Source organism: Brachypodium distachyon, chromosome 1, assembly GCF_000005505.3.
Source record: "Brachypodium distachyon strain Bd21 chromosome 1, Brachypodium_distachyon_v3.0, whole genome shotgun sequence".
Taxonomy (NCBI): Eukaryota; Viridiplantae; Streptophyta; class Magnoliopsida; order Poales; family Poaceae; genus Brachypodium; species Brachypodium distachyon.
Genome location: NC_016131.3, coordinates 70,735,866 through 70,762,917, shown reverse-complemented (window position 1 = coordinate 70,762,917; position 27,052 = coordinate 70,735,866). Strand labels below are relative to the sequence as shown.

Genomic DNA, 27,052 nt, shown 5'->3' with positions numbered 1-27,052 from the left:
GAAGGACGGCGCAATCAATTGACAGATTTTCGAAAAAGTTTGATTGAAAGAGGAAGAAAAATCTCAGTCAGGGAGCTACAAGGGCATTAATCTTTGCAGCATCGAGCTGCACAAAACAAACAGCAGTACCGTAGTAAAAATCAGGGAAGAGTGTCTAAAAAAGAGCAAGAATCAGGCAAGAAAGAAAGGTGCACCTGACCTCACCGTAGCCGAAATAATTGACTATCATCTAGTTGTATCTCCTATCTAATGAGTTCTTTTTGAGCTGTTGTGATATCTATATCAACATACTCGAGTGAAAAATCGGCTGTATTCGCCGCCGCCCCCCGGCCACCGGCGGAGCAGAGACACGCGTTAATCACTTCCGCAACAAGTAACGGACTGCCCGAATTAGCAATCCGGAGGCCGTACGGACATGCAGGATTATTATTATTATTTCGAAAACAGGCAGGATTAAGGCCCTGTTTCCTGGATTAACTTGCCTTGCAGGAGCTGTTGTTTCTGCCGTCGTGGTAAACTCATTCCCGGAGTGAAAAATAGTCCCGAGGAATATGATTCGGGTAATGATTAGGGACTCGCATGTTAGCAGGCAGCAGACAAAGCGTGTGCATCCCCGTCAAATCGATCTCTCACCGTCGCCGTCCCAGCGCACCATGGCATCCTCCTTCTCGCCTTTCAATCCCCTTCTCGATTTCTTCCACCTTTCATATTTTCACGAAGAATAAAGGCGATGGTTCTGCGTATAATGTGTGTAGTATTGTCCAACAGCTAGACTTTGCAAAGACTTGGGGATCTTGCACGGGAGCAGGCAAAAAGAAACATGAGAACTTCCATTAGAACCACTAAACCGGTCGATTTGGACAGATTAATTAGTTCTGATGCACCACCTTTCTTCCATAGCACCATGTATCACAAAAAAAAAAGATGGGCTAGGAGGCAGAACACTGTCTAAGAACAACATTACTGATTTACTGCTGCTCGAGAAATTACATCTAAGCACACTCCACAGAAAATCTCCAAGAGAAAAAAACACCAAAGCACAGGAAACACTTGCGTCTAGTTCCCGTTCCCCCTAAACTAACTTGCATTTTACAGTAACCCCCGCCATTTCTACGGTCACCGTCCGATTCCCGCGGAAACGGTCAGACAACTCTGGCGCTCCGGCCGTGGCCGTAGCCATGGTGGCCGCCGATGCTTCCACGGTTGAGCACGACCCGGGTCGTCTCGTAGACCGGCAGCTCGTCCCTGTACCCTGCCGCGCCCGGCGGAGCAGCAGTGAAGTTCTCGAGCTCGAACAAGTCAGAGCTGGCGTCGCTGCTCTCCTCGTCCTCCTCGTCGCTCTCCATCTCCATCCTTCGGAGCAGCATCTGCTCCACCGCCCGCGCCGGCATCCTCCGGCCGGGCACCGTGGCCGGCGCCTCGGCGGCGCTGTCCACGAACCGCACCGTCCGGCCCGCCTGCTGCTGCCCCCCGCCGCCGCGCGTCGAGGGCGTCTTGCTCAGGCACGAGCGCGAGTACGACGCCGCCGAGGATGCAGTAGAGCACGCGTACTCCGCGGCCGCGGACGCGGAAGGCGGTGTCTGCGGCGCGCGCTTGCCGCCGCCCCCGGCGAAGATGGTGTTGAGGAAGCCCGCGAGCCGCGCGCCGGGGGACGCCGGCGCCTTGCGGAGGTCTCTCAGCTTGGCGCGGATCGAGGCGCCCGGCGCCACCTGCTGCTTCTTGCTCGCCTTCTTCTCCGGCGCCGGTGGCGCGGGGGCGGCGGCGGCCGTGCGGATGGGGCGCAGGCGGCGGTGGTGGTGGCGGCCGGACGATGTCTCGGCCTCGGACGAGGAGAAGCCGCCGTAGCTGGAGCAGTCGGACGAGCTCGACGTCGTCGTCGTGGCGTGCGCCGGCCCCGGCGCGCGCGCACGGTAGCTCCCCGCCAGCGACGGCCTGTAGTAGTAGCTGTAGTGCAGGGCTTCCTCCTTCTCCTGCTGCTTCTTCTTGCTGACAGCGTCATGTCCCGGCTCGTCCATGGACTTGTATATCGCATCCAGCAGCGTCGACGAGAAGGACGGCTGCTCGGCGGCGCCCTGCGGCCGCCTCGCCCTCGCCGCCGCTGCCCCCTTCTCACCCCGCCTCTCCATTAAGAACTCAAACTCCCGGCAACAGCTTCAAACCCAATGCGCCGTCCTTCTCGGCGGCGTGGTGTGGAACAGCCAACAGGAGAGCTCGGCGCACAGTGAGAAGGGATGCGAGAACAAGTGTGAGGCGATAGTGGAAAGGGATGCAAAGGTGGGTGGTGGGAGGAAAGAAGGGTGATGGAGCAAGGGATCGGAGGGAAGATATAGGCGAGGGCTCAGACGAAGAAGAAGGTGGTGACGACGTGGCGAGGGAGCTTGGGCGTGCGGGTGATGGCGACGGGCCCACGCTCGGGCCCCGCTTTCGCTCTGTCCCTCCATTATTATCGTCACAAACAAGGGAGTAGAGTACTTATTACCCCCATGGACAGCCACTGTAGCCAAGCACGCAGCACGCACCATGACAAATTTAAGACGGTTGCCAGCGCTAAACAACAGGGGCACCAGTAAATTTCCCTTTTGGTACGTCCCAGGTTTTTATTATAACTCGTGATCGTGATCGTGATCGAGATCGAGCGGAGCCACACACTCCATATGGTACTGCGAACATGCTCCATTTATTACCTGCATGCAGCAGTCGTGCGAGTATGTACGCACGTACAGTACGACATACGGGTGTTCAAATTTCGCGCATTAATCAAGGTAAGTAACAATGCGTAGATTTTCCCTTTCCATATATACGTCCCGGGTTTTAACCGGTGGATGTGTCCCGCCACGTATATCGCCTGGACAGCAGGACGGGTTTTCGTAAGATCCATCTCATCTCCCGACCCAACAGTTCTAGCATCTTTGTACGTGTAAAGTTGCTCGATTTGGTCCGGCGCCGGAGTAAATTCTGCAATATATACTCCCCCGAAATGGCATGCGCGTGGCGAACGGGACGGTGCGTACAGCGCATCCGATCCCCTGCAGCTTGGCGAGTTCGATGCAAAGAATTCTCGAAAAATTCCTTAACCAAGCACATAAAAAAACCGAAGGTCCGTGCTCGTGCAGGTACGGCGTTTCGCGCTTAATTAATATACTGCTCACCGATGCACCGGCCGTACTGACTAAAGGGGGATGGCAAGCTGCAAAGCATGAGATTCCCGTCCTTGATTAATCCACCGCAAGGTAATCCAGGTTTTGTTAACGGATTAAGTATATGTTTAGGCCAGACAGTACAGTACTGGGCTAGTACTGCTACAGGGAGCAGTAGTAGATGTTTTTCCTCTTGTTTATTGCATGGGACCATACACTCTTAAAGTCCTAAGCTAGAGTGCCTGTCAGCTTGAGTGGAAAGGGATTTATCTTGATGGTTGCCGGGGAAAGTTTTGTTCTCGTGTTGTTTTCATTGTCCTTTGGGGTTGTTTACGTTCATGTACAGCGCTGATTATCTTCTTGCGGTGTGTGTGGTTTTGGCATTTGCGGGGACGATCGAGGGGTTGTTGTTTAGATGCACGATATTCACTGCGCAGGTTGATAAGCGCGCTTAGGTGACTGATGGCAACCGGCCGAAACATGTTCACGAGGGGTTGAGTGTGATAGCGGGGTATACAAGTGTGGATCAACGATATTGTAAGACCTCGATGTATTTAATATGGAAAGAGCTCTTCTCGGGTACCTGAAATCGATATGGGCCGTCCGTTTCGGTTAATCCTAAGTCCGGATCGATCTGTACTGCTCTCATAAGATGAACAGTATATTATACTGTTGGGTCAAATAGAGCAGTATAATGGGTACTTTCGGGAACACCCTCACGGCCCAAAAGGTGAAACTGGGCCGACACTTATCACGTCTCCTTTCCCACCCCGTCGTCTCCCCTGATCGAACGTCGCCCTCCTCTCCCTCGATCCCACGCCGCCGCCCGACGCCACGCCCTCCCCCACTTAGGCCTTCCCGGCTCCGACGCCACGTTGGCAAGCACCCTCCTGCCACCAAGGCTGCGAACTCTCCTCCCGCCCCCGGCGCCGAAGGACGGCACGCCTCCTGTCAATGTGGCCGGCACTGCGCACCCCCGCCCCGGCGCTCAAGGACACCCCGCAGCACGCGCTCGACCCCGACCCACACAGCTGGAATAGGTAGAGACACCCAGGTGATAGTCTCATTCAATCCTTAGCGGTCTTGGCTGGTTTGCATGTTCAGCATAGAGATATGAGAATGGATATTGACAACATGTCTTATGAGGTATTGCTTTGACAATGCTGATTCTGCTACCATAGTTCGATTAGAATGGCTCTTTTCTTTGTTAATGAATTGATACTCTATGATCATCATCAGTTTACCTATGTTTCAAAAATAGTTTTCTGCTCATCTGGTTCAGACCTTATATATAAGTTGTTAGGTTGTGTATTCTATTCCGGTCAGGAATTGTTGCAACTGGAAGACCGAATTGGTTCTGTGACCAATGCCCTTTCTGAAGAGCAAGTTGCGAAGTGTTTTAATCAACATGTGTATGAACAAGAAAATTCAGTACTAGAAGTGAACATAGTTGTATTAGATCATATCAAATGCAGCATATGCCATGTATATCTATGTGCATATTAGAAGTGTTTTAAACGACATGTGTATAAGGATGCTATATTTCTACCGTTTCTGCTGCGAGGTCCGAAAAATAAAATTCCTTTTTTAAAAAAGTAAAATTTCCAGTACTATTTTGTTGGTGAAGTTGAGAATATTGTGTGATGTTATGTCGAAATGGCAACCTCTGGTGTGCTCACGGCTCTTTTTTCCTCGTATTATTCATCTCTTTCCCACTCTATAATTTCTGTAAGTTGCTTCATTTCGAATTTTCCCTATCCATGTAGCCATTACTTCTCATACCACGAGAAACTATTTTTGGACACTGAATTTGTTATTATTTTCTGCTGCTTAATACATACTATTGAGGATGAAGAAGTGGTACGACGAAGTGTGAGCATCAATATCATGTGTGCTACATTCAGGAGTGGCTAAGACGGAACAACCGGTGTCCGATATGCAAGTTTCAGCAATATGTTCATACAATGACAAGGGGAACGCATGAACTTAGGTTCTTTGTACTAGCAAATAGTACAAATTCGTGGTGAAAGGATGTTAGATACATTGTAGATGCTGGCTCAACTGACTCCAACTTGTGAATATGATGCCCTGTAAATTTTTACAATACTGTATCTGGTTCTCTTCCTATTACAACACTTCACTCCTCATAAGATAAAACAGAAAATTCTGCTTTATTGCGCTTTTAATCAAAATCCATTATGTTGCTTTCTTGCTACATTATGTATGATTGGAAGATAAGAGTATCTACCAGTTACTGAAAATGTGTTATGTTTGATGATAGGAAAATGTGTGTACACAAGTGGTAAATGTGGTCGTTGTAAGTAAAGGTGGTCTGTTTCTTCTTCTCTTCTGTTATCATAATCTTGGTGGAGGCTGAATCGTTAGGACAATGGGGATTATGTGCCACTATTTTACTATGCTCTTTCCAATTACTCCGTACATCACGGCGGAAGTTTTTCTCATCTCAGCAATGAAAATGAACGGATATAAACCCGGTTCGGAGTAACTCAGGAAGTATTACGGATCAAGGGCACCCCTCAGTCTACAAATCTAGTTCAGAGCTAACCAAACGTTCGCCCAATAAATTACAAGCTCTGCTCCTGCCCGTACCTCAAAAAATAATTTACAAGCTCTTTACATAAGAAGGGAAAATGGTAACAACAGTGAACCAAAAAACTCAAACAACAATGGCGATAAACAAACGCCCTCACGCTAATGCTCGTGCTTCACACGCCCTTTCAGTATTCCTGGAACGTGGAACTGAGCTTGGAATCTAGCTGTAACATAATTTGCCATTGCAAATTGGAGTAAATATTTGTCCTGATTGATTGCCACCATTATGTTCTTTTCCGCAGGAGTAGCATGCAACTCAAACGGAGTGCTGCAGCTTAGAAATGCAAAGCTGCAAAAATTAATCAGAACAGACCTTGTGTTGATCAGTTGATCGGGTGATCCACAACAAAGTGAAAAAAAAGAGAGACATGTCTTTGCCAGTAAATTAGAAGAAAATAAGAATGCTCTCAGTGGATAAGAAGAGGCATGTCCGGCGCAGGCCTTTCCGGCCGGCGGCACTAGGCTTACCCACGAGGTTAAGGAGGGCTCGAACGGGGCTTGCCGGCGAGGTCAACGAGACAACGAGGACTGGGGCCGGTGACAAGGGCGACAAGCAGCTTACTGGCGAGGTCTACAACGGTTATGGCCGGCGGCCACGGCGACGAGCGGTTTGCCGCCGTCGAGTTTGACACCAGTTGCGGCTGGCAGCCAGGGAGACGAGTGTAGAGGAGCTCGCGTGGCAGCCAGGGAGACGAGTGTAACACGGCCTCGGAAACCATGATGCATTTCCACGAGGAAACAACCGTCCGTCCCTAAACACCGGCCTAGTAGATTTCGTTATCCTGACATGAGATTTCGCATGGAGACGACCTGTCATCCGCAAAACGATAAATGGACTACACGGTGCGCCTGCCTCGCCGTGCAGCACTCCGTCCCTTTCAGGCCCAGACACGCCCTGTAGCTTCCTTCAAAGTTCAAACCCCCCCAAAACGCAGCGTCCACACGCACCCATCTGGCACGGAGGAAGGACGCGCCCACGCCATGCGACGCGCGCATCATCTACGGTGGAGGCCCGAGGAGCTAGGGGCAGGCAGGCTTGGGTGCCGATCGAGAGCACCAGCGGCTGTTGTTGGTTAACATGACAGATCCGGGGGAATTGATAGGGATCCTGTTCATCCCCTGCCTGCCTGCCTCGCCATCCATCTCTCTCTCTCGATCTCCCTGTCTCTGGACGAAATGATGGGCGTGGCCGGCTAGCTTCCCTTGGGACCCAAACGGAGAGCCGAGAGCCGGCCACCACCCGCATTTGGTTGGCTTTCACCTTTGTGTGTGATCGACTTGATGTTTCCGGTCGCCTTGAGTGACAGCCGGTCTGTCGTCTTTGCCACACGTACGTGCTCGGTGCTCCTACTAGCATCGTACCCTGGCCAGATAGGCGATAGATCGTGCGTACAGGCGTGAGAGGAGAGGAGAGCCCTTGGTACGTGCGGTTCTCGTAGGATTACGGAGGCTGCCTTTGGTGGCACGCAGTACTCGATCTCGATGGGTGCGCAACTGTCGGTTCTGCATTGGTGAAGAAGAAAGCCTGGGCGTTTTGTTGGCTTCGGAGGCATCGATCGATTGCCGGAATGGTCTGCCCGTGTGCCGTGTCGGTCTCTGCGTGTCGCCCTGGCTGGCTAGCTACCTTACCTGCTGTTTTTGTCTTGCTCGGTGTGCACGAACGCACGGCTTTCCATGCTGCACACACCACTCCTTTTTGTTTGTACACGGGCAAGGAAATTAGGAAATTTCAATTGAGTACAGTAGTAAGTAGTGCCGCAGGAGATTTGTTTGCTTCTGAATTGGTTTTGGTGCATGCCTTCTCTAATGAGTTTAATTTGCACAAGGGTCCAAAACCGCAGACGACCAAATACACCGGACTCATATGATGTGGTTCGTAAACAAAGTTGGGGTCTAACTCCAGCTAGCTGGTCCTGTTAGAGATCATGCCTGCCAGTACAGTTTGAAGCTAGATATGTGAACAGTCGAAAACCTATGTGCAGCAAAAGACCATATACCAACCTTAACAACACAGTACGCGGGGACAAAGCTTAGGAGTATTAGCTTCTACGACTACTGACCCAGGCAGTGGCCATTTCGTCCCGAAAAAGCAAAAGCGGCGGGGGCAGGGTCTGCTGGGACGTCACGTTCTGCCGCGGCAGCAAACCCAAGGGGGGTTCCATCCATCCATCCATCCATCCATCGAACGGGGTTCCGACGGATCGTGCGGCAAAGCTAACAGCCGTTGGAGGCCGGCAATGGCATAATACAACGATCCTTTCGCTTTATCTCTCGCGGTCGGCCGCCCGGCATACAACGCCGCGGCAGGCGCATCAGAGGCGCAGCGTGTGTGCACAGATCGACGGTCGATCCACCTGCGACGGCACAGCCTAGCGGAACAGCACGCTGTGCTTTCTGCCCTGCCTGGCAACTTCCGTTATTGTTGCACGGTGCAGATCGATCGATACAGGCGCTCGGCAGATCGTGTCTCGTTGGCCTTTTTTCCCCTTCTTTAGCTATAAACTTTCTGGGCTCTCTCGCAGTCTCGTGTGATCGATGCGCCACCAGTGATCCAGCGCCACCCGTGTACTTTTTTTTTTTGACGGGAGCGCCACCCGTGTACTTGCTTGCATGCTTTGGCGATTCGAGTAATTCCAAGCAAGCGTGTGTTTGCGTTGCGTCGCTGGCGCGGCTAGATTAGTGGAAAAGGGATCGGAAAGTTTGGAGGAATGGAAGGCGCGCACACATGCATATGGGGTTTGCTAATACTCTATCTAGCTAGCTAGGGGGAATTCTCTAGTGTCCCTGTCGCCAGATTGATCCGGTAATCATATGCCTCTGTAGGCCTCGCTTTTGTTTAGGGCAGTAGCTCTCTTCGAGGGTGGTCCCTGTGGGAGGTTGGTTCCCTTCCCTCTGGTTTCGGTTCTTGGTTGTTTGGGCGTGCATTTTCCTGTTGGTTACATCCAAAGTGGATCAAACCAACTCCATCGTTGGAATTTGGAGTAACATGCATGCGGTTTTCTTAACAGAGTGGCACTATCTCAAGCTGAAAAAAAGAGCGTGTATCTCTGCATGCTCTGTTTCGAACAGGCAAACTCAAAGTAAATTTCTTTGGGAGTCATATTGTTCTTGAGTATACAATCACCACGACTGGTAACCTTTGGCCACGTGACGATCGATCACAGCTAGGTGTCCTAATTAATCACACAGCACGTGCGACGAACTACCGCTGGCGAACAGACCAACAGGGCCGCGATCATCGATCGGTGGAGATCTGTAAAGAGGAGCAGTGCACGCGCTTCGTCTGAACGAGAGGACTTCCGATGCAGAAAATCACACTGGCATGCTATATAACCATCACTGAAAAGTTGCTCCTAGCTCAAAAATCCCGCTTGTTAATTTGGACGGCGGGGTTCAAAATTAAAAGTGTGCATGAAGTTATAAGGCTCACGCTGTCGCACATCCGTAGTATTTGAGGAAGGGCGTACGGGCTCGGCCATATCTGTCCAGCACTCCTAGCCAGCAGCTGATGATGCATGCATGCATGCGAAAAGCAAAAGGGGGAGCTGCCTGGAAGATATAAATCAAAAGGAGGCAAAAACCAAAAGAGATCGAAAGAAGCAAAAGGAGATCGAAGAGATATGGCGCCTAGCTTAGCTTGGCGGTGCGTGCTGAAGAACAACGATGGGATGCACGCACGCATGCCGATGCCGGCCGCTTCTTTTGAGTCTCTTCTTCATTCCCGTTTGCTTTGCCGGCCGGCCGGCCTTCTCAGCATTTTCTCATGATGAACCGTGTTCTTTTCTCTCTGATTGCGTGGTCTCGGGATCGCCACCGTCGATCTCTACGCTAGATCGATCGTCCGTAGCCCTCGATCCATGGCCATGACTCTTGTCTGTTCCCATGTCTCCTCCATGCACGCCCGCCTCTGTCTTCCTTCTTTAGCTTGCTCATCTTTTTCGCTTTCTCTGATCTCGAAACCGCGTACGTGCTGATCCACCGCTCGTAGTAGTTTATGGGATGGAAGGAATCTATCTTCTTGGCTCCGTGTCACATGGGACCAACGCAACGCAAGGAAGCTGATGAACTGCAGTAGCTAAGCTAGCCCCTCTTGTGCAGGAGTACTTTGCGATGCATGCTTGTGTCCCTAAATCTTTATTTATGCTCTGGTTTTACAGCTAGCTGAAACTGTCCTTGTCCGTTTCATGTTTGATCGTGTTCAGTCCTAGGGACCATCTGACGATCTCATGGATTAATCATCATGCATGCATGGCCCGCTTTTCTAGGCTGCGTGGCTCCTAAGTTCGGATCAGCACGGAAGCAACGGCTTTGTTAATTTTTCTTTCACTACCTTTCCTGAAACAATCGATTGCGCCCTGCTCACCCTTTTTTACCGTAGCATGCTATGGCCTATGAGTACTTACGAAGGTTTTGCCGGAATTGCTATATCTTAGGATCATACGGCAGCTAATTAACTCCACGAGGCAAAGGTTTATGTGCTACTACTTTGGCAACTAGAGAATGATCTTAATTAGTCGCAGCTGCAATCACAGAATGTTGAATATATGTGATGACTGATCCGTCGGATCATGGAAAAAGAGAGTGATCAGACGTATCTGCATTCTGCGAACAGGGCAGGGCAAAAGAGGCGTCAATCACTGGAGCAAGAAAATTGCAGAACTCGGTGTCCACTAGGCAAGCAAAACAGATGGACGCACGGATGGATCGACCGCCTGTCTCTCTAGCTATAGCTAGCCGCCCAACCTCCACTACGACCAACCAACCATCTGCACGCGCGCTGTCCGGCCAGTGATCATCCATCTGATCTGGCCGACGTGTACTTGCATCGGGGAATCTCTCATCGTATCCGGAGACATGACATATCCCGGCCGGCTTTGCTGTTGCGATGCGCAAAGCGGGCTTGCTTTCTCGCTCGCTGGTGGAAGAAGATCCATCCATCCATCGGTTCAGTTGTTTCTGCGTGGGAAACAGGTCGTGTCAAGTTCGATCAGGCATTTGACCCTGCGGGTGAGTGGTAGGAAGGCAAAAACGCCGGGTTGAGGTGGAAGTGGAACTAATTCATCTGATCTCTCTGCTCAACGCAAATTTGTTTTTTTCTTGCATGTCATGTGGTGCGCTCTGAAAAGATAAGTGTGCGGTGTAGTTTTAGTCTTCTTCTTTTCTTCCCCTAAAAAAAAGTCTTCTTCTTTTCTTGTTGAAAAGCTCGTCCATGGGAATTGCTTTGTGTAAATTAACCGTTGGATTGCAACGAATGAATATTCTTTGTCGGTTGTCACTTCCAGTCCTAATCGAAAATTGTCGAAATGGGCCGACTGCAGGACGTCCCTAGAGTCTCAGCGATTGGTCAGAGATATATTTGTCGGCAGGGAAAATGAGGTGTTTGATAAATTCAGTCTTACAAGCACTCCTGACAAATATGATGGGGATTTTTAAATTTTCCGCAGGACTTTGTCATGATCTAATGCAGTTAGGGCTTGAAATTCAACTCTAAAATCACGAGTTAAACACTCGTTACTCGTCTAAAGTCCTCAACTCGAGGTCTAACTAGTAGAGTCAATTTTAATTTTGATCTCGTTAACAAAATGAGTTAAACAGGCCTTGTAAAGAGTTAAATGAATTAGAATCCACATTTCAGTTACCCACACCATCGGAATCCTTTGAGGCATCAATCTTCTCCCACGCAAACCAATCACCAATGCACTTTTCGATCATTCACAAGTTGGCTCTTTTATCTCATTAAACTCATTGAAAAAAAATGAACATGTAAGACACGTAGATTTGGTTCAACTTATCCATGAACGGCAAGATGGGTGGCGTGTTCAGTTAGATCAAGTAGATAGATGGGCCATGAGCATGAAAGTAAGAGAGAAAGGTCTGGGCTTGTGTTTTTGGGCCTCCTGAATAAAACCATGGATTAACTTTGATTTTGAGGAGGCCCAAAAATGTGGATAGAAATTTTTGTGAATGTTTTATGTAGTCAAGCCCCAAATATGCCACACGCAGCGATCTTGTAACACTTTGTCTAGGAAAAAAAACTAGAATTTACTCTATTATCACTTCAAATTTTTTTTTACTCTATTACTTAAGAGGTGTGGATAAATATCCAACATGGACTTATCAAGAGTCAAATTTAGAACAGAGAAGGATTTTAGGTATCCTCACTGAAGAATGACAAGCTGTTACATATACACATTTTAAGCCAAAAATCATAGACAATATAAGCATAAACTAGCCTTTGTATCTCATGGAGCAGTACATAAAGTGCAGCAAGTTCAGCACGCTAAGACCAGCCATCATCCAGAAGAAATAGTCGAGATGCCCTTGGTTTAGGTCATCCGGGATCCACCCAGGCGCGCCGCCACGCGCGGTTGCCGACGCGACGACGCCGAGCAGCGCCGAATTAAGATAGCTCCCACCCGCGATGGCGAGCTGCGCGAGCGCCGCGCCCAGGCTCTTCATGGACTCGGGGGACTCGTCGTAGAAGAACTCCAGCGCGCCGATGCTGGCGAACACCTCGGCGGCGCCCAGCACGATGTAGGACGGCGCCTGCCACATGATGCTCAGCGGCGCCGCCACCGCCGCCGCGCTCTGGTCGGCTCCGGCCGCCGCCGCGAGCCGCCTCGTCTCCACCAGCGCCGAGTACGCCATGGCGGCCGCGGACAGCGCGAGGCCGGTGCCAATCCGCTGCAGCTGCGAGATGCCCCTGTTCTTGCCCGTGGCGCGCCGCGCGAGCGGCACCAGGAAGACGTCGTAGAGCGGGATCAGGGCCACGACGGTGATGATGTCGAAGGTGGAGAGCGACGCCGGCGGGACGGTGAACCCGCCGACGCGGTTGTCCATGGCCATGCCCTGCTCGATCAGCGTCGAGGTCATCTGCCCCGTGACCGCGAAGAAGAATAGCAGCGACGCCCAGACGGGGCACAGCCGCAGCAGCGTTTTCAGCTCCTCCACCTGAGACACGGTGCAGAGCCTCCACGGGCTCATCACGGATGAGCCTTTCCCGTCCAATGGTGGCAGAACAATAGCAGCTTTGTCAAAGAACCTAAGTAGCAGATATATAAAAAAGTTCAGAATGTTCAGGTGATACATCATTTGTCAATATCATAGATTCATAGACCCATTCAGTAGTATTGACAATATCCAAAAAAAATTGACAGCTTGACAATATCCAGTTTGTACATTGCAGATTACTGACGGAGGTCCTGTGATGTAAAATTCTGCCTGTAACTTGTTTTGCATTTGGCATTGCGGATTCAGATAGTTCCTAAATGAAACACTGCAAGAAGTGTTGTTCTAAATCACAGCAAGTGAACAAGAGTATGTATGTAATCCAGATACCTGAATTGGTTGGTATGCTCAGTCTTGCAATTTGCTCCAGCTAGTGATGGCACCCCATGCAGGGCTGAGATATCATCAGGCAACTTAAGACGGTAATTCCTCAGAGCTGCAACAACCACCTGGGAGACTCTTTTCAGAGGACTTGCTCCCAATTTCTTATATCTGTAAATCTTCTTACCAGTGACAAACACCGTGAGGCCGAATACCATCAACACCATCAGGATCCCAAATCCAACCCCCCACCCTATGTTGTCCTGCACCCAGACAAGCAGAGTTGCCGACAGCACAGAGCCAATGTTGATCAGGAAGTAGTACCAGTTGAAGAATGAGCCTTTTGCCACTTGCTCCACTGGGTCGGCGCTGTCGAACTGGTCTGCCCCAAAGGACGAAGCGCAGGGCTTTATGCCACCAGTCCCTAGTGCCACAAGGTAGAGCCCTAGATAGACCACAACATGTTGAATGTCGATGCTGTAGGAAGAAGGCATGAGCAGTGGGAGCGATGCCGAGAATGTCATAACGAGCAATCCCTGAAAAAAGAGAACTATTTAGAAATATCACAGATTGATAAAACATTGTTGGCATAATAAGCCGATCGGTTAACATTCTGTTAGTCAGCACTCACAACAACATAAACCGAGAGGAAGGTTACGACTGTCAAGTATCTTCCCAAGTATGTGTCAGCCAAGAAGGCTCCAATGAGTGGTGTGAAGAAGCAAGTGCCGGTCCAAGTAGACACGCTCCTGGCAGCATCAACATTGCTTTCATGGAGTACACTCGTGAGGAAGGTGACTAGGTTCTTTTGGACCCCAAAGAAGCAGATGCCTTCACTGACTTCAGCACCTGATGCATGTTCAAGAGTCATCAGGTCAACGTGAAAGTCCATAGAAGGGATAATGAGGAGCATCAATCAGGAAAACGATTTTGATATTTTGTCTATAGTACCTAAAATGAAGAAGCATGCTCTCCAATTTCCTGTGCTCTTCTTAGTAGCAGGCTGATCATCAATATCTACTGTTCCATCACATGTACATTGTGAGCCTGCATCCTGAATAACAATACCAATATTATTTTTGGTGCAAATTATAAATTCAGACACTTCATAGAATCGTACAACAACAAGCGGCCTTCAAATTTTAGCTTCACATATTCCATGCAAATTTAACTTCAGATATTGCTTGGTTTCCTTTCGAAAAAAAATAACACATGTTCTCTGTCACATGTGAGATGCAACAATGTGTATACTATTTTTTTTTATCAAACCCCCCACCACACGTCATTTTCATTAGAAGGGATGCCGAGACGGCAAAAGTTACAAAAGCCAAAGGTGAACCCAAACAAAACGGAAAGAAAAGGCAAGCACCAAAGAAAGAGAAAAAAAAGCAAGGCAAACTGTACAAAAGCTTGTGGAGGCTGGTAATGGAAGTAACGGAAATCACCTGTGGAGGCTGGTAATGAATCAAAAGGGGCCTTTCATCGTCTGACGCTTCCATATGAGCCGGGAGTTTGTGGTCTTCAGCAATACTGTAGGGAAGAACCAAACGGCGCTAAGGCCTAAGCAGCTTGGAACGAATAAAGAATTATCTGATCTCCTATTTCTACGGTGATTAATTAAACATTTTATGTTAAATAAATGAATCATAATCCTCAATTTGTTCAGATCTCAGTAGCACATGACATTCACATTTCTAGTTGAGCATTTATTTTCCAGGAACGTTGATTCCATCCAAAGTACTGGAAGACATGTGGTTTAATTGTGCATAGTCTATACCAATATATTAAATTGCAGTTGTTGGTGATGGTACGATCGTCGCAGGCGTTGATGGTACGATTGCTGCCGATCAAGCTCAGAAAATTACATGTGTGACACCGCCCGTTCCTTTCTCTCAGCTGGCCGAGGTGGTACTAAACTAACGTCGCTTCCCCGATCGATCTCCGATACGTGCGTTCTGCTGCCGAAGGAATAACATGCCGCTGGTGGCCTTTGCTGGATCAGACCGGCCCACCAGGCAATGCCTCCAACTATAGGCCCAAGGCCTCAAGCCCCCAAGCACTTAAAAACGCAACATGGATCTGTTTCTTTTTTTTTAGCTCTAAAAAAAAGGATCTGTTTCTTTTTACTATTTGGACCAGTCAGTTATGTTCATGATGGTCTCGATCATGCCTCACTACAAGATACAATACTATAGGCTTGGAACCTGTGGAGACTCTAGAGAGTATTACTCTAATTAATTTTATGTAGGGTAATTGAGCAATAGTTATTATTTTCTTTCCTTCAAGCGGATGCAATGCGTCATGTTGTTTTCTTTATTGTACAGAAGAGTAAAAAAAAAAACACAAGACTTATTTGATTTGTTTCTTTATTGTTGGCGTCCTTTCACGGTTAGTTTGTTTCTCCGTTGCATGGACATTTGACTAGTATATGTAAACTAGCAGTGCTCCATTTGCAAGTAGTTGCTTAGAGAACCTTTTTTTCTGTTTTGATTTCTTTAGAGGAGAGTTGTAGTCTTATTTTGGCTTCAGTTGAGTGTAAAAGGTTGCTACATTTTGCACATGCATCCAATTAGGGCCGTTTACTGGACATTTTGGTTCACAACTAACTCAGGAAGAAGGCCTTAACATTTGGAAGAACGATTGCTATGTTCCAAATAGTTTCAGTTTACTTGATTGATGTTGAGAAAAGTCCATGTGTGAGGCCAATCTTTTCAGTTTCCAAAAAGAGAAAGTGTGCTGCGCACATGAACAGGAGCCGCGTTGAAGTAGGAGTACTACAAATTTAAAACAAACTGCGCAAGAGAGAGAAGAGTACCTGAGGAGGAGTGAGCTATGGAGCTATGGATGGAGCAGAGGAGGCGCCCTTCTCCAAGAAGAGCAGACTACAAAGGCAGCTGGGAGAGAAACGTGTGGTAGCTGCCTAGCTGGGAGAGAAATGGTGTGGCCCCTTGGGTATCTCAGCTTCCAAAGAGGCTCCAAAGAGTGGGATTCCGGAGGTTGAGGAATCACATACACATTGTAGTCTCCAGAACATATGTTCAGATACGCATCTGAACATATGCATCTCCAGCAGCACCCATTGTAGACATCACGAAAAAAGGGTTGATTTAGCTCCCGTTTATCTCTGTTCTAAATATAACTGGTTTCATCAAGACTTCTCTCCCCCACCTGTATAACAACGTTTTAAATTCTAAATGAGTAACACGAGCATTTTCTGCAGCTGCTTCCTATGGAAGCGATTTGTCCGCATCCATGGTGATGGGTGGTTGGTGGAAGGTGCGGTTGGAGTTCGGCCGCGTGCCACTGGATGCAACTTGCCACGTGGATGGCCACACCTGATAGAAACATCAGTATCAAATGTTTGATAATGGAAAATATCTTAGCAAGTACATCAGCTTAAGATGTTACGAGTTTCCTGCTGCTCTCTCTGTAATAAATTAATTGGCGTCAATCTTTTTGGAAAAAAAAATCTGTAAATTTCCGAAATAAACCTGCAGTCCACGTCTTCAAATTAAACCTGAACTGCGCGTTAATTTCGAAAATTTATAGGAGGATTTTCGCTAAAGTTCCAATAGAACGTGGAGCGCAGGTTTATTTCGGGAATTTACAGGGTTTTGTTTTGCAAAAAAAGCCGACGCCAATTAATTTGGGACGGAGGGAGTAGTAAACAGTACAAAGAAAACCCAGTGCTTGTGCAATGGTTCAATTTTTGGAGTCTAATACCAAGAGTGGCATGTCAATTTTGAGTCAGGGTACAATATGAATACGTACGAAGTTAATCTATTCCGCTATTTGGGGGTTTTCTTCCCCGCATGCCTAGTTTTATTTGGTATCTTATAAAATTAGCTAGGACGAAAGACAATTTAGGGCAGAATATGAACCTGTACTTGGAGGGGGCATTCGATTTGGGGAAAATTTAGGGATTTGTGAGATGGGGTTTCGGCCGGCCGAGGGAGGAAGATGGGTGTTTTCATAAGATGAAGTATTTGCGAACTAACCCCATGCAGAATCGCTTCAGGCCATAAAGCTCTCACTACACCCACCCAGTCCACGTTAGCATCCACGTCAGCGCCGAAACCTATGAAATCATATTTTTGACCACACGCACCCATACATGACAAGTTGTAACATTCGCATTGTGCAAGTACGGTGACTAATCCGCGCGTGTATGATGACTAATCCGCACATGCCTGCCAAATTAATACACCAGTGGTGCATTTTTATTATATTTTAATGAAATAAGATTGAATTGTGGAAGGTGCTTGGCAAACTAATCCGCACTTGTCTGCATTGTTGGCTCTTCCATGACCAGAATATGCTAAAAGATTGAATTGTAGAAGGTGCCATCAAAATGAATTGTTTGTGGACCGCATAATGTTTATGATGTGGATATATTGCATGTCCAGCTTGCAAACATTGAATGCATCTTATGTGTGAGTAACTTTATAAATTATATAGATCTACATATATTCATTTTTTTTTCATTTAATATGTGCCGGATCTTAAAAAAAAATCTACGTGACAAATTTACCAACACCTAACATATAATTATTGGAGATGCCTTCAACACGGCATTGACGGAAGATGGCGAGCTGGGATAGGAAACGCTTGAGGAGAGAGAATCGCAGGAGAGGAAGTTTCGGAAAGGGGAATTAACGAGAGAAGTTAATGGGTTGGAGCAAAACAATTTTACAACGGGAGTAAAACTGGAAGTTGTTTTCTCTCCCCCGATCAGGCTTTACACGGAAACAGGCCTTTAATGTGTGAGTGTAGTATCTATCTTCCGTTTTCATATTTGCATCCAATGTCTACAATTAAATGAGATGTATTACTCCGTACGTATCTACATTCAGTTCATATCTCTTAAATGAAACTTTATATATATCCACCTTGAGGTATGATATTTTCGTAGCCAAAAAGGAAAGGACAAATAATAGAGCCAGTTCCATTGGAAACGTACTAAGTAGCATTCAGAAATGGACGCAAGATCTGCTGGTGTTTGTTCCTTCTTGGTGCTGCTATTATTCGGGAGTCCTGTTTCTGCAGGTATGCTCTTTTACTTTCTCTACGCCATTGTGATTAAAGTGTCATGTCGATTTTCTAGGACTTCCTTTACAAAATCAGTGCAACAGATTTGAAAAGCTTTTGGATGGAGAATGTCTTCGAGATTTCGTTTCTCTTTGACATCTGCGATGCATGATACATGCAATCTCTTGATAATATTTGATAGCCTTCAAGGCTATGGCGCTCGCGTGGATTTTGGATTGCTGGTATTCTGCTTCTTTGTCCGGTGTGTGTCCCGGTGACCCTGGTGATGGAAAGTGGTTTCAAAGACTCCGAGAGACTTTCTAGTGATATTCTTTTGTTTGGAGTTCTTTATGCAAAGTTTCCTACACACCTGTTCCTGGTCTTTTTTGATCGGTTGTTTCCTCCCGGTCTATATGGTTGTTTCTGCATGCATGTGCACTTATGTACTCTGTTTTATTGATTAATATAATGCGTGTGGTTAAAAAAAAGGAACATTGATCGTCGACTGGAACTCGGTGTTCTGCGTGCATGCATGGCGCACCTGGGCACGGGCCGTTCTCGCCTAAAAAAGTATTCACAATTCCCCTTAATTTTGTTGAGCCCGATCGATCGGGAGATGGCCCTTTAATTGCGCGCGTTAATTGCTCCCGAGTCCCGCTACCGAACGGACGTGTTGCATGCGGAAAGAAAAAATCAACGCCCGCGCATTAATAGCCTGCCTAAAACAACGCCCGCGCATGCAGAAAATTACGGGCTCGCGGGGGCAACTAATCGAGGCGATTTTTTTTTCTCGCCTGCTATTCCCTCGTTCCAGGAACGCGCGTCTTGGTTAACGGGACTAAATCGGCCCTGTATCGGGACGGAGTATATTAATTTGGCTATTATTTTTTTAGAAAAACATTAATTTGGCAATAAATAATTTGGTTATTCAATGGAAGGTCACGATATTATTAATCTTGTATCCTATTATGACCGCGACTGTGTATTATGTATCCATACTGAGATCTTATCTTGGTCTATAAAAGAGACTGTATTGTGCAACGATAAAGGAAGAGACAAGCACGATAGGCAGTACCATTGCAACGTGTAGCATTCAGAAATGGACTCAAGATCTGCTGGTGTTTGTGTCCTCTTGGTGTTGCTGTTACTTGGAAGTCCTGTATCTGCAGGTATGCTGATCTTTTTCTTTCTCTACGCCAAATTTCTGTTCCTGATCAAGAGATTTGAGAAGCTTTTGTATTTTGTTTTCCAATCACTGAAGTTTTTTGCTACTCCCTCCATTCATAAATTCTTGTCGTGGTTTATGTTTTGTGGGCACAGAGCGTTGTGAAACAAAGAGAACTTGGCTCTACCTTTGCATCAAGTCGACATGCGAGAAACCTTGCGAGAAACTGGCGAATGAAGCACAGACCACTAAGTGGTATTCCTCGTGCGATGGGTCTTTCAATGGTGTCTGCAGCTGCAAGATCTGCTATCCTAATTAACCACAATCGGTTATAGTGTGCTGGATGTGCTTCTTCTAAGATAGCCTTGTGTTACTTCAAGAAAAATAAGCGTAATATGTTATTAGAACCAAGATTCAAAATTGTAATACCATTTTTGTTTACCTCCCTAATAACAATTTTAAGATAGTTTCGGTGCACCTCCCTTAAAATAGTATTATGGATCTCGAAGCCATATGAAGATTATGAGTTTGATGTTTTGATTTAAAATCTCATGTTTTGTTGGAATCAACCCGCATTCCATCACTCTCGCGTCTCGCCGCGATGTGATTTTTAATGATATATCGATGGAATAATGATAATACTATTAAGAATATTTTAAAATAAACATATTCAACTGATCTTAAATTGATATCATAATGATGCCTCAATGAAATCATGCTGAAATCTAAATCTTTTAAGAAATATGAAGGAAAGATAAATGAAACATCAATGAAATTAATGAAATCATGGCTATGGAATGATGAGAAGAGAGAGAGGTGAGAACAGAACGCCCCCGCGTCGCTCGCTCCTGGGCGGCACGGGCAGAGCCCCAAACCCTAGCCGCCGCCACACAACTCCACTACATCCCCACCCTCGTCGCCGCTGGAGGACGCCGCCGGGCAAGTCCCGTGCGGCCGACGGCGGCGGCGGGGTTTCACCGACGGGTAACTACCTCGTGGGTGGCTCGGTTCCTCTCGTTCTTGCTTCTCTCGTGGCTGTGGCGGTTGGTGAGCTCTCCGGCAATGTGCGTCCGTACCCAGCCGGCCAGCCGGATCCTGTGCTTGGTGGCGACGGCCGGCCAGATCCGCCGCTCCTCGACGGCCCCTCTCCCTGCCGGCGCCTGCACCGGGAGGTGCGAGGCTGGCAGGTGGAATCGGGTGCGAGGCAGCCGGATCCGGTGCTTCTTCGCCTGTGCGGCCTGGATTGGGAGCGGGGTGCTTGGATCTGCGGGGACAGCCGGATCTGGCGCTTCTTGGTGGCTTCGGCAGGCAGCAGCACGGGTCCAGAATCGCCTTCTGCAACTCCTTCAACTTCCTGATCTTTCTTGTGTTTGTTGCGGCTGCTTGCTTGTCCGTTGCATTCTTGCGTTCCTTGTGCACAAGATGTTGCTTCGGGTGAAAACTTGCAGGACCCTTGGTTCTGCCGATGATGACGACGCCTTTCGGTGTCGTCCCCCTCGTTGGAGGCTTCATCGAGGAGCTGATTCTTTGTGCATTTTCGTTGGAGGTCTTCGGGGTGAAAACCTAAGATCTTTCGGATCGGGCGACGACAACATCCCAATGTAGTTTCCTCCCTTGGAGGCGTTGCCTTGGAGATCCCGACTCTGGGTCGCTTCCGGTCGCGTGCCTGGTCATTTGGAGTGTCATATGGAGTGCTTCGCCTAGGGTTTGTTGGAGGTTGGGTGGTTTCTTGTGTCGCCTAGGTTCATGGTTGTGTCCGGCGAGACAGTGCGTTTTTTCCTTTGGTGTGGTCTCGGTGTGTGATGCCTTTCGCTTTGTCGGCACATAGGTGTCGTGTTGTAGTTTCGATGGCGTGTGTCCTTTCGGCTGGCCGGTGGCACAAGAAGGTAGTGGTATGTTCTCGGTTGTGCGCCACCTTTCGATTTCATCGGCGGCATTCTCCGTCACAGTGGGTCTCGACGGCACATCGCCCTTCGAATATGCCTGCTACGTGGGTGCCGCGGTGCGACCTCGCCTGCGCACTACCCTTCGACTGCATCGACGACACAGTGTCTGGGGGGCTCGGCAGCTCTACACCTTTCGACTACATCGTCGGCGTTCCTTGTTGTGCATGTATTTCGCTGTTGTCATGCTTCAAGATCCTATGTTTTTTTTTTGTGTTTTTGTTGGCAAATGTTGCCGTTGTACTCGTTGTATCCCGATTTCTTTATTTAATTGAAATGTTGTGCAGGCTGTCTTTTGCCCGCTGTAGTCTGCTTCGAAAAAAGAAGAGAGAGAGGTGCGGACTAGGGTTGAATTGTGGAGTACTAATTTGTAATAAGTGACAGGGGAGAGGGTGTGTTCGACATTTCTGACTCGGCCCTCCGGCCTTCCCTCCCTGGCTCCCTCGCGTATTCTCGAGAAAAAACATCCCTCGCGTCCCCCTTCACGCTTTCCTGATCTCCCGATAGGTTTCGCTGCCGCCCATCGGGCCACCTCGGCCCGCCGTTCCCCATCGCCTGGGCCGCCGCCGCCGCTCCCCGTTGGACCGTCTCGTCCGTCCGTTCCCCGTCGCATCAGCCACCGCCGCCGTTTCCCATCGCCCTAGTCGCAGCCTTTCGGCCCATTTAGGCCCACATAGCAACGGACTCATTAGCCCACTCCGGCTCCGATATCCCGTACTCGCTCCACTCGCCCGAGGCGAGGCCAGCGCTATAGCACAGGAGAAAAATCAGGCGAGGCGAGAGAAGCTAGACAGTGTCCTGTGTCCGTCTCGTCTCGCTCCATTCCCCGACCAAACTCAGGGGATCGCCGCCGGTCCGTCCGTCGCCGGCATCTTGCCGAAGCGAATCGGCCCCGCCGTCAAGGATCCAGTACGGGTTCCCAACTATGAGATCCCGTCCATTAGTTGTCCGTTGCTTGATTTGGCCCGAGTTGATCGCGTTCCTGGGTGAAATTTGGTTTGGTAGACTAAATCGTGATCGGGATTGGACAAATTTTAGAACGGGATTTAGTAGGATCTTGTAGGGATCAAACCCGATTGGAAGTCTGTTAATTCTCCATTGCTTGATTTGACCCGAGTTGATCGCGTTCCTGGGTGAAATTTGGTCTGGTAGACTATATCATGATTGGGATCGGAGAAATGTTCAGACGGGATTTAGTAGGATCTTATATAGGGATCAAACCCAATTTGAAGGAGTGGTCGTTCCCCTTTTTCTGCGTTATCCCAAGCTGTGGAGTAGGGCTGGGATGATTCCATACGACTGATTTGGTAATTAGCTAATGCAGTAGTATGTAGATATTTTCACATCAGAATTCGAAAAATGTTGGTAGAATTGAACAGTCATCAGAGGTTGATCATAGTAGATCAATTAACCTTTTTGTAGAACAACTTCATTTCTTTGATTATGCAGTCATGTGATTGCGACTGCATCACTCCAGAACGACTAGCAAATGCAAATGTTTGTAATATGTATTTGTAACTGTATTACATCATTTTATAATCCACAACTTCAATTGCTTGGGTAGTGTGTACTTCGGTTCTCCCATACACTGCCATTCTGCCCATGTTTTCTCTGGAGGGGCTGCTCAAAATATTTTGGCATGTAAGGCTTTGAAGGATGTCATGGGTGTTAGACAGGAAATGAGGTGCTCTTTGGTTCCCCAATTACTGGACGTAGGTGTGTAGCTTTTGGAAGCGGTCCATAGAAAATTAGAAATCCTATTCCCCTTGTAGCTTACTATTATTCCTAGAGTCAATACAATTTGTCTCAGCCTTCAACAGACTACCATGTCTTGCTAAGGTGTGAAGTCCCCTCACGTAATATGCCGGCTTCCCCTTTCTTCCTCACTCGACCAATCACAACTTGCTGTTCCACTCCTGCCTCAACATGTTTCTCTTCTGAAGGCAAAGTGAAAACATCATACCAAAAAAAGGATTGCAATATATCTGGTTACGCCTGATGTTACATCAGTGTATTGGATATTCGGGAAACTTGCATGATGGTCATTTTCCTAATCAATTTCTGGTCATAGTTTATTGGACAATATCTAAGCTGAGATGAATGTAGGGGTATGGCTCTGCCTGGTTCAACATGCTTGTCTGTGTTGCATATCCACATATGTTTATTCTTTAATGTAGTATATGCATTACTTTGTTATGTTGGTTTCACTCAGATCATACAGATAGTTTGGTTCTTGGTTCCATGTAACTGTGTATGTTGTTGGGTGACATATCATTAATCAAGTATTGTCAATCTTGTGTCCAGATGGCTCTGAATGAGCGCCTCAGCAAATTTAAACAACAACAGGAGAGGTGCCAGACAACTCTATCCAGCATTGCTGCAAGCCAAGCTTCAAGTACAAAGTCACAAATTGCTCCAAGGTCTAAACCAGCCAATGCTCCATCAGCTCCAGCGAGACCGACGCAGGCTATTAAATTCTCAAATGATACAGAAAGGCTTCAACACATCAATTCAGTGAGGAAGTCTCCTGTCGGAGCACAGATCAAATTAGTAATAGAACTGCTTTACAAGGTAATTTTCCAGAAGTTCAACTTGATGAGACTACCTGGTCTTCCATTATTCTGTCACATCCATATTGAGAGGGTTTTTCTTTTGCTGCTCTAGCCTTGGAAAATAGTTAGTATAATTCATTATGCAAACCAAGCTGCTAACTGAGCCTTATTGGACAAGGGGTGATTCGTTGGATAGGTTTTGACTGTTACCTTTTATGTCTTTCAGTTTGCAGATGTACTATGATATTCCTTTTCCTCTTTGTGACAAATAGAAGACACTCCCTCCTTTTTCAGTTTATAAGGCCTATCTCAAAAATCATAGCTTGTAAGCCCGTTTTCCTTGGGAACAAGCAAATTTAATTACATGTACACAAATTAGTAATTACGAGTACTATGTAACTTCTCAATGTGGAACCAACCAATGCTTGATTAAGACCTGTGTGCATACATGCTTAGTCTAGCATCTAACTAGGCACTCCTTGGTTAGTGTGATTTAGGAGATGGGCCTTACAATCTGAAAGGGAGGGAGCAGTATGCTTGCATTCTCGATATTTGTTCGTGCTGAAATATGTATTTGCGCCTTGTCATTTTACTCAAGCATTATTCCAATTTATTGGTACAAATGATGGACTTCTTAGTATGGTAAGAAAAAAAATGTTATCTTCCAACTTTTGTCCTTGAATACATGTTATGTGTTCTGTCAGAACTCAGAAGTAATGCCCCTCGTTTTCTTTTCTGACCTCGCAGACAAGACTAGCTTTTACGGCAGAGCAAATAGATGGAGCAACATATGTTGCAATTAATAGTAACAAGGCCGTCTTTGACAGCCTGAGGAACAATCCGAAAGTACAATTTGATGGAAAGCGTTTCTCGTACAAGGTAAATGCATGGAGTATCATTTGTGTTAACACCATGTCAACTGATTAATACTTTGATAAATGAAATATAATATCATTCTGTTAACCCTTTAATGTCAAGTTGATATGCTGTTGACCGAACTACATTCTCTCACTTTGAACACTCGTCATGCCTATGACCTAACAAAAACTAGTCTCTTTAGGTTGTCAGTTCAATCTTATTACAGTTTATATAAAATATTGTATGATTCCTCTTGTTAGCAAGTCTTCCAGGGTGAGATCTCTTTTGACTAGTGAAATTTCACTCTAACTTAGTGTAGAGTTTGGTAGTCTGTTTAGTCTTTCATCTCATTTTAGGTTGCATAACCTGGTATTTGAACTTATGCAGTCGAAGCATGATTTGAATGGAAAAGATCAATTACTTTCTTTGATTAGAGATTATCCCGAGGGCCTACCTGTTGTGGAGGTCAAGGATGCATATCCATCTGTATTGGAAGACTTACAGGTGAATAAGTTATTCTTTGATTAATATATTGATATGCCTGCTATGTAGTTAATTATTTTGCATGATCTGCATCAAGCTTGATGGCTGAAATAACTGAATCTGTATAAACCATTTAGAAACCAAGTAGTCTTGTCTCTTTTGCACAGAGGTTTGGGATTTACAATTTTTGGAGTTTTTATGGAAACCTTACTTTTGTATAAGTATCATGTAGAAGTATGGTTACCTGGGTTCCACCGTCTTCTTTTTCAACTAAGTTCCAGTGTTCCACTGTCTTTTTTCTCATTACCCCATAATGCTCAATGCTACCTTTGCTCTGGGACAATTAATGGTCCTCAAGCTTTCATGAACAAATGTGAAGAGCAGATTAGATTTTAATGTCCATGATGCCATGAAAATGCTGTGGAACTCTGCACACTTGTACTTTGTTCATAAATAATGAAAGTCAGCGAAGCACGTAAATTATTTGGTTATCTTGAACCAATGGGAATATATGATATATATGTATCTCATGATCGGTGATTTATTTTGTTTGAAAGCATAATGAATCAATGAAACCATTTGCTGTTTATCATAGCAGTGATCGTTTTTGTTAGACATATATAGCAGAGAACCATGACAGGCCTGTTCCAAATATGTAGAAACAAGGCAGATTGTTTACTGATCATTGTTCAGTATTGCTGTACCTTCCTGGAATCTAAATGCTGTGTATTCAAGTGTCTACTTGTTAGCATGTAGAAACAAGGCAGATTGTTTACTGATCATTGTTCAGTATTGCTGTACCTTCCTGGAATCTAAATGCTGTGTATTCAAGTGTCTGCTTGTTAGCAAACCAGGAATTCGGTCCAGAAGTCTGATTTATAGCTAACATCGATTTTCTGTTTACAGGCTCTCAAAGCCTCAGGCGACATCTGGTGGCTATCAAGCATGGACTCCCAGGAAGACATTGCGTACCCCAATGATCCTAAATCAAAGATCAAGCTCGATGCTGACTTGAAGGATCTGTACCGGGGCATAGAACTACCACGCGACATGTTGGACATTGAGAAGGAGCTTCAGAAGAATGGCCTCAAACCAGCAACCGACACGACAAAGAGGCGTGCAGCAGCACAGATTCATGGCCAGCCACCAAAGCCGAAGCCCAAGAAGAAGCAGCGTGAGATCACTAAAAGGACCAAGCTCACGAACGCACATATGCCTGAGCTGTTCGACCTGCCTAAGAAATAGGCAATGGTGCATAGGACTTCCGAGGCAATTCATCATGGCTGAGCTCGAAACAATAATTTATAAATATACAACCTTTTTTTTGGGTTGCCCGACCATTGATGAGAATGAGTTGCATTATCTCAAAACTTAAAAAATGAGCTTGATGCTTATGTTTGTTATGTGTCCATAATATAACTGAGGTTGATGAATAACTACATTTGCATCCCAACTTGATCTGTATGTTGCGCGCTGCCAAGCTGCAATGACAATCTTTCATTATTTAGAGCATTTCCAGTTGCTTCTCCAAAATTTGATTTCTCGTATCCCTATACAGGGAATCGTTATAAATCATTTCCATCTCCTATAAAAAAAAATATAGATTCCATTGGTATGAAACCAGGCAAACCACAGTACACAGTGCTTGGTAGTTCCATCTTGTATAATTTCTCTTCCCATTCCTTACAATCTAGGATAATTACAGTAATAATTAAGGCCCTGCTTTGTTTAAGTAGTTACATACACACTTTCATACGTACTACGGTACTAATAACACATCATCCTGCGTGTAGATGTCGTCAATGACATTAAGCCATTGACGACATGGAAGTCTGATTCGTGTACAGCTGGAGTTGAAAGAGGATAGACAGAAGAAATATACGGAGGGCTTCTTTGGACTGTAGGATTGCAAGAGAAACATAGGATTGGGATGCATAGACTGCC

At 46.7% G+C, this 27,052-nt stretch overlaps 3 protein-coding genes and 2 long non-coding RNA genes across 5 annotated transcripts; 3 read left to right on the top strand and 2 right to left on the bottom strand.

Moving 5' to 3' along the window:
- Window positions 1-939: 939 nt before the first annotated feature.
- LOC100841574 (protein BIG GRAIN 1) lies at window positions 940-2,371 on the bottom strand. Its single transcript, XM_003558640.4, has one exon. It carries the CDS (start codon window positions 2,124-2,126, stop codon window positions 1,143-1,145), a length of 984 nt encoding a protein of 327 aa, XP_003558688.1. The 5' UTR covers window positions 2,127-2,371; the 3' UTR covers window positions 940-1,142.
- A 9,475-nt stretch (window positions 2,372-11,846) lies between these two features.
- On the bottom strand, window positions 11,847-16,287 carry LOC100833145 (protein NRT1/ PTR FAMILY 8.3). The gene is made up of 6 exons (XM_010230807.3): window positions 15,895-16,287; window positions 14,525-14,609; window positions 14,031-14,133; window positions 13,711-13,928; window positions 13,089-13,615; window positions 11,847-12,792 (listed from the first exon to the last, which is right to left on the bottom strand). The coding sequence occupies exons 2-6, from the start codon at window positions 14,576-14,578 to the stop codon at window positions 11,979-11,981; spliced, it is 1,716 nt and encodes a 571-aa protein (XP_010229109.1). The 5' UTR covers window positions 14,579-14,609; window positions 15,895-16,287; the 3' UTR covers window positions 11,847-11,978.
- Window positions 12,689-13,109, top strand: LOC112270124. Its single transcript, XR_002962478.1, has 2 exons — window positions 12,689-12,830; window positions 12,937-13,109. It is a non-coding gene; the product is annotated as an uncharacterized LOC112270124 (long non-coding RNA).
- Window positions 16,288-18,005: 1,718 nt separating the features above from the next.
- LOC112270199 lies at window positions 18,006-19,713 on the top strand. The gene is made up of 3 exons (XR_002962587.1): window positions 18,006-18,125; window positions 19,133-19,276; window positions 19,428-19,713. It is a non-coding gene; the product is annotated as an uncharacterized LOC112270199 (long non-coding RNA).
- Window positions 19,714-21,925: 2,212 nt separating this feature from the next.
- Window positions 21,926-26,620, top strand: LOC100841072. Its single transcript, XM_003558639.3, has 5 exons — window positions 21,926-22,124; window positions 23,520-23,786; window positions 24,515-24,646; window positions 25,013-25,129; window positions 26,015-26,620. Exons 2-5 carry the CDS (start codon window positions 23,520-23,522, stop codon window positions 26,351-26,353), a joined length of 855 nt encoding a protein of 284 aa, XP_003558687.1. The 5' UTR covers window positions 21,926-22,124; the 3' UTR covers window positions 26,354-26,620.
- Window positions 26,621-27,052: the final 432 nt, after the last annotated feature.

Excerpts from the sequence above, each read along its gene's own strand:
- LOC100841574 (XM_003558640.4), bottom strand. The coding sequence starts at position 2,126 with ATGGAGAGGCGGGGTGAGAAGGGGGCAGCGGCGGCGAGGGCGAGGCGG.
- LOC100841072 (XM_003558639.3), top strand. The coding sequence starts at position 23,520 with ATGGCTCTGAATGAGCGCCTCAGCAAATTTAAACAACAACAGGAGAGG. Across the intron at positions 24,647-25,012 it reads GAAAGCGTTTCTCGTACAAG|TCGAAGCATGATTTGAATGG; the intron begins GTAAATGCATGG and ends GAACTTATGCAG. Across the intron at positions 25,130-26,014 it reads CTGTATTGGAAGACTTACAG|GCTCTCAAAGCCTCAGGCGA; the intron begins GTGAATAAGTTA and ends TTCTGTTTACAG.
- LOC100833145 (XM_010230807.3), bottom strand. The coding sequence starts at position 14,578 with ATGGAAGCGTCAGACGATGAAAGGCCCCTTTTGATTCATTACCAGCCT. Across the intron at positions 13,929-14,030 it reads AGCATGCTTCTTCATTTTAG|GTGCTGAAGTCAGTGAAGGC; the intron begins GTACTATAGACA and ends AACATGCATCAG. Across the intron at positions 12,793-13,088 it reads GAGCATACCAACCAATTCAG|GTTCTTTGACAAAGCTGCTA; the intron begins GTATCTGGATTA and ends TCTGCTACTTAG.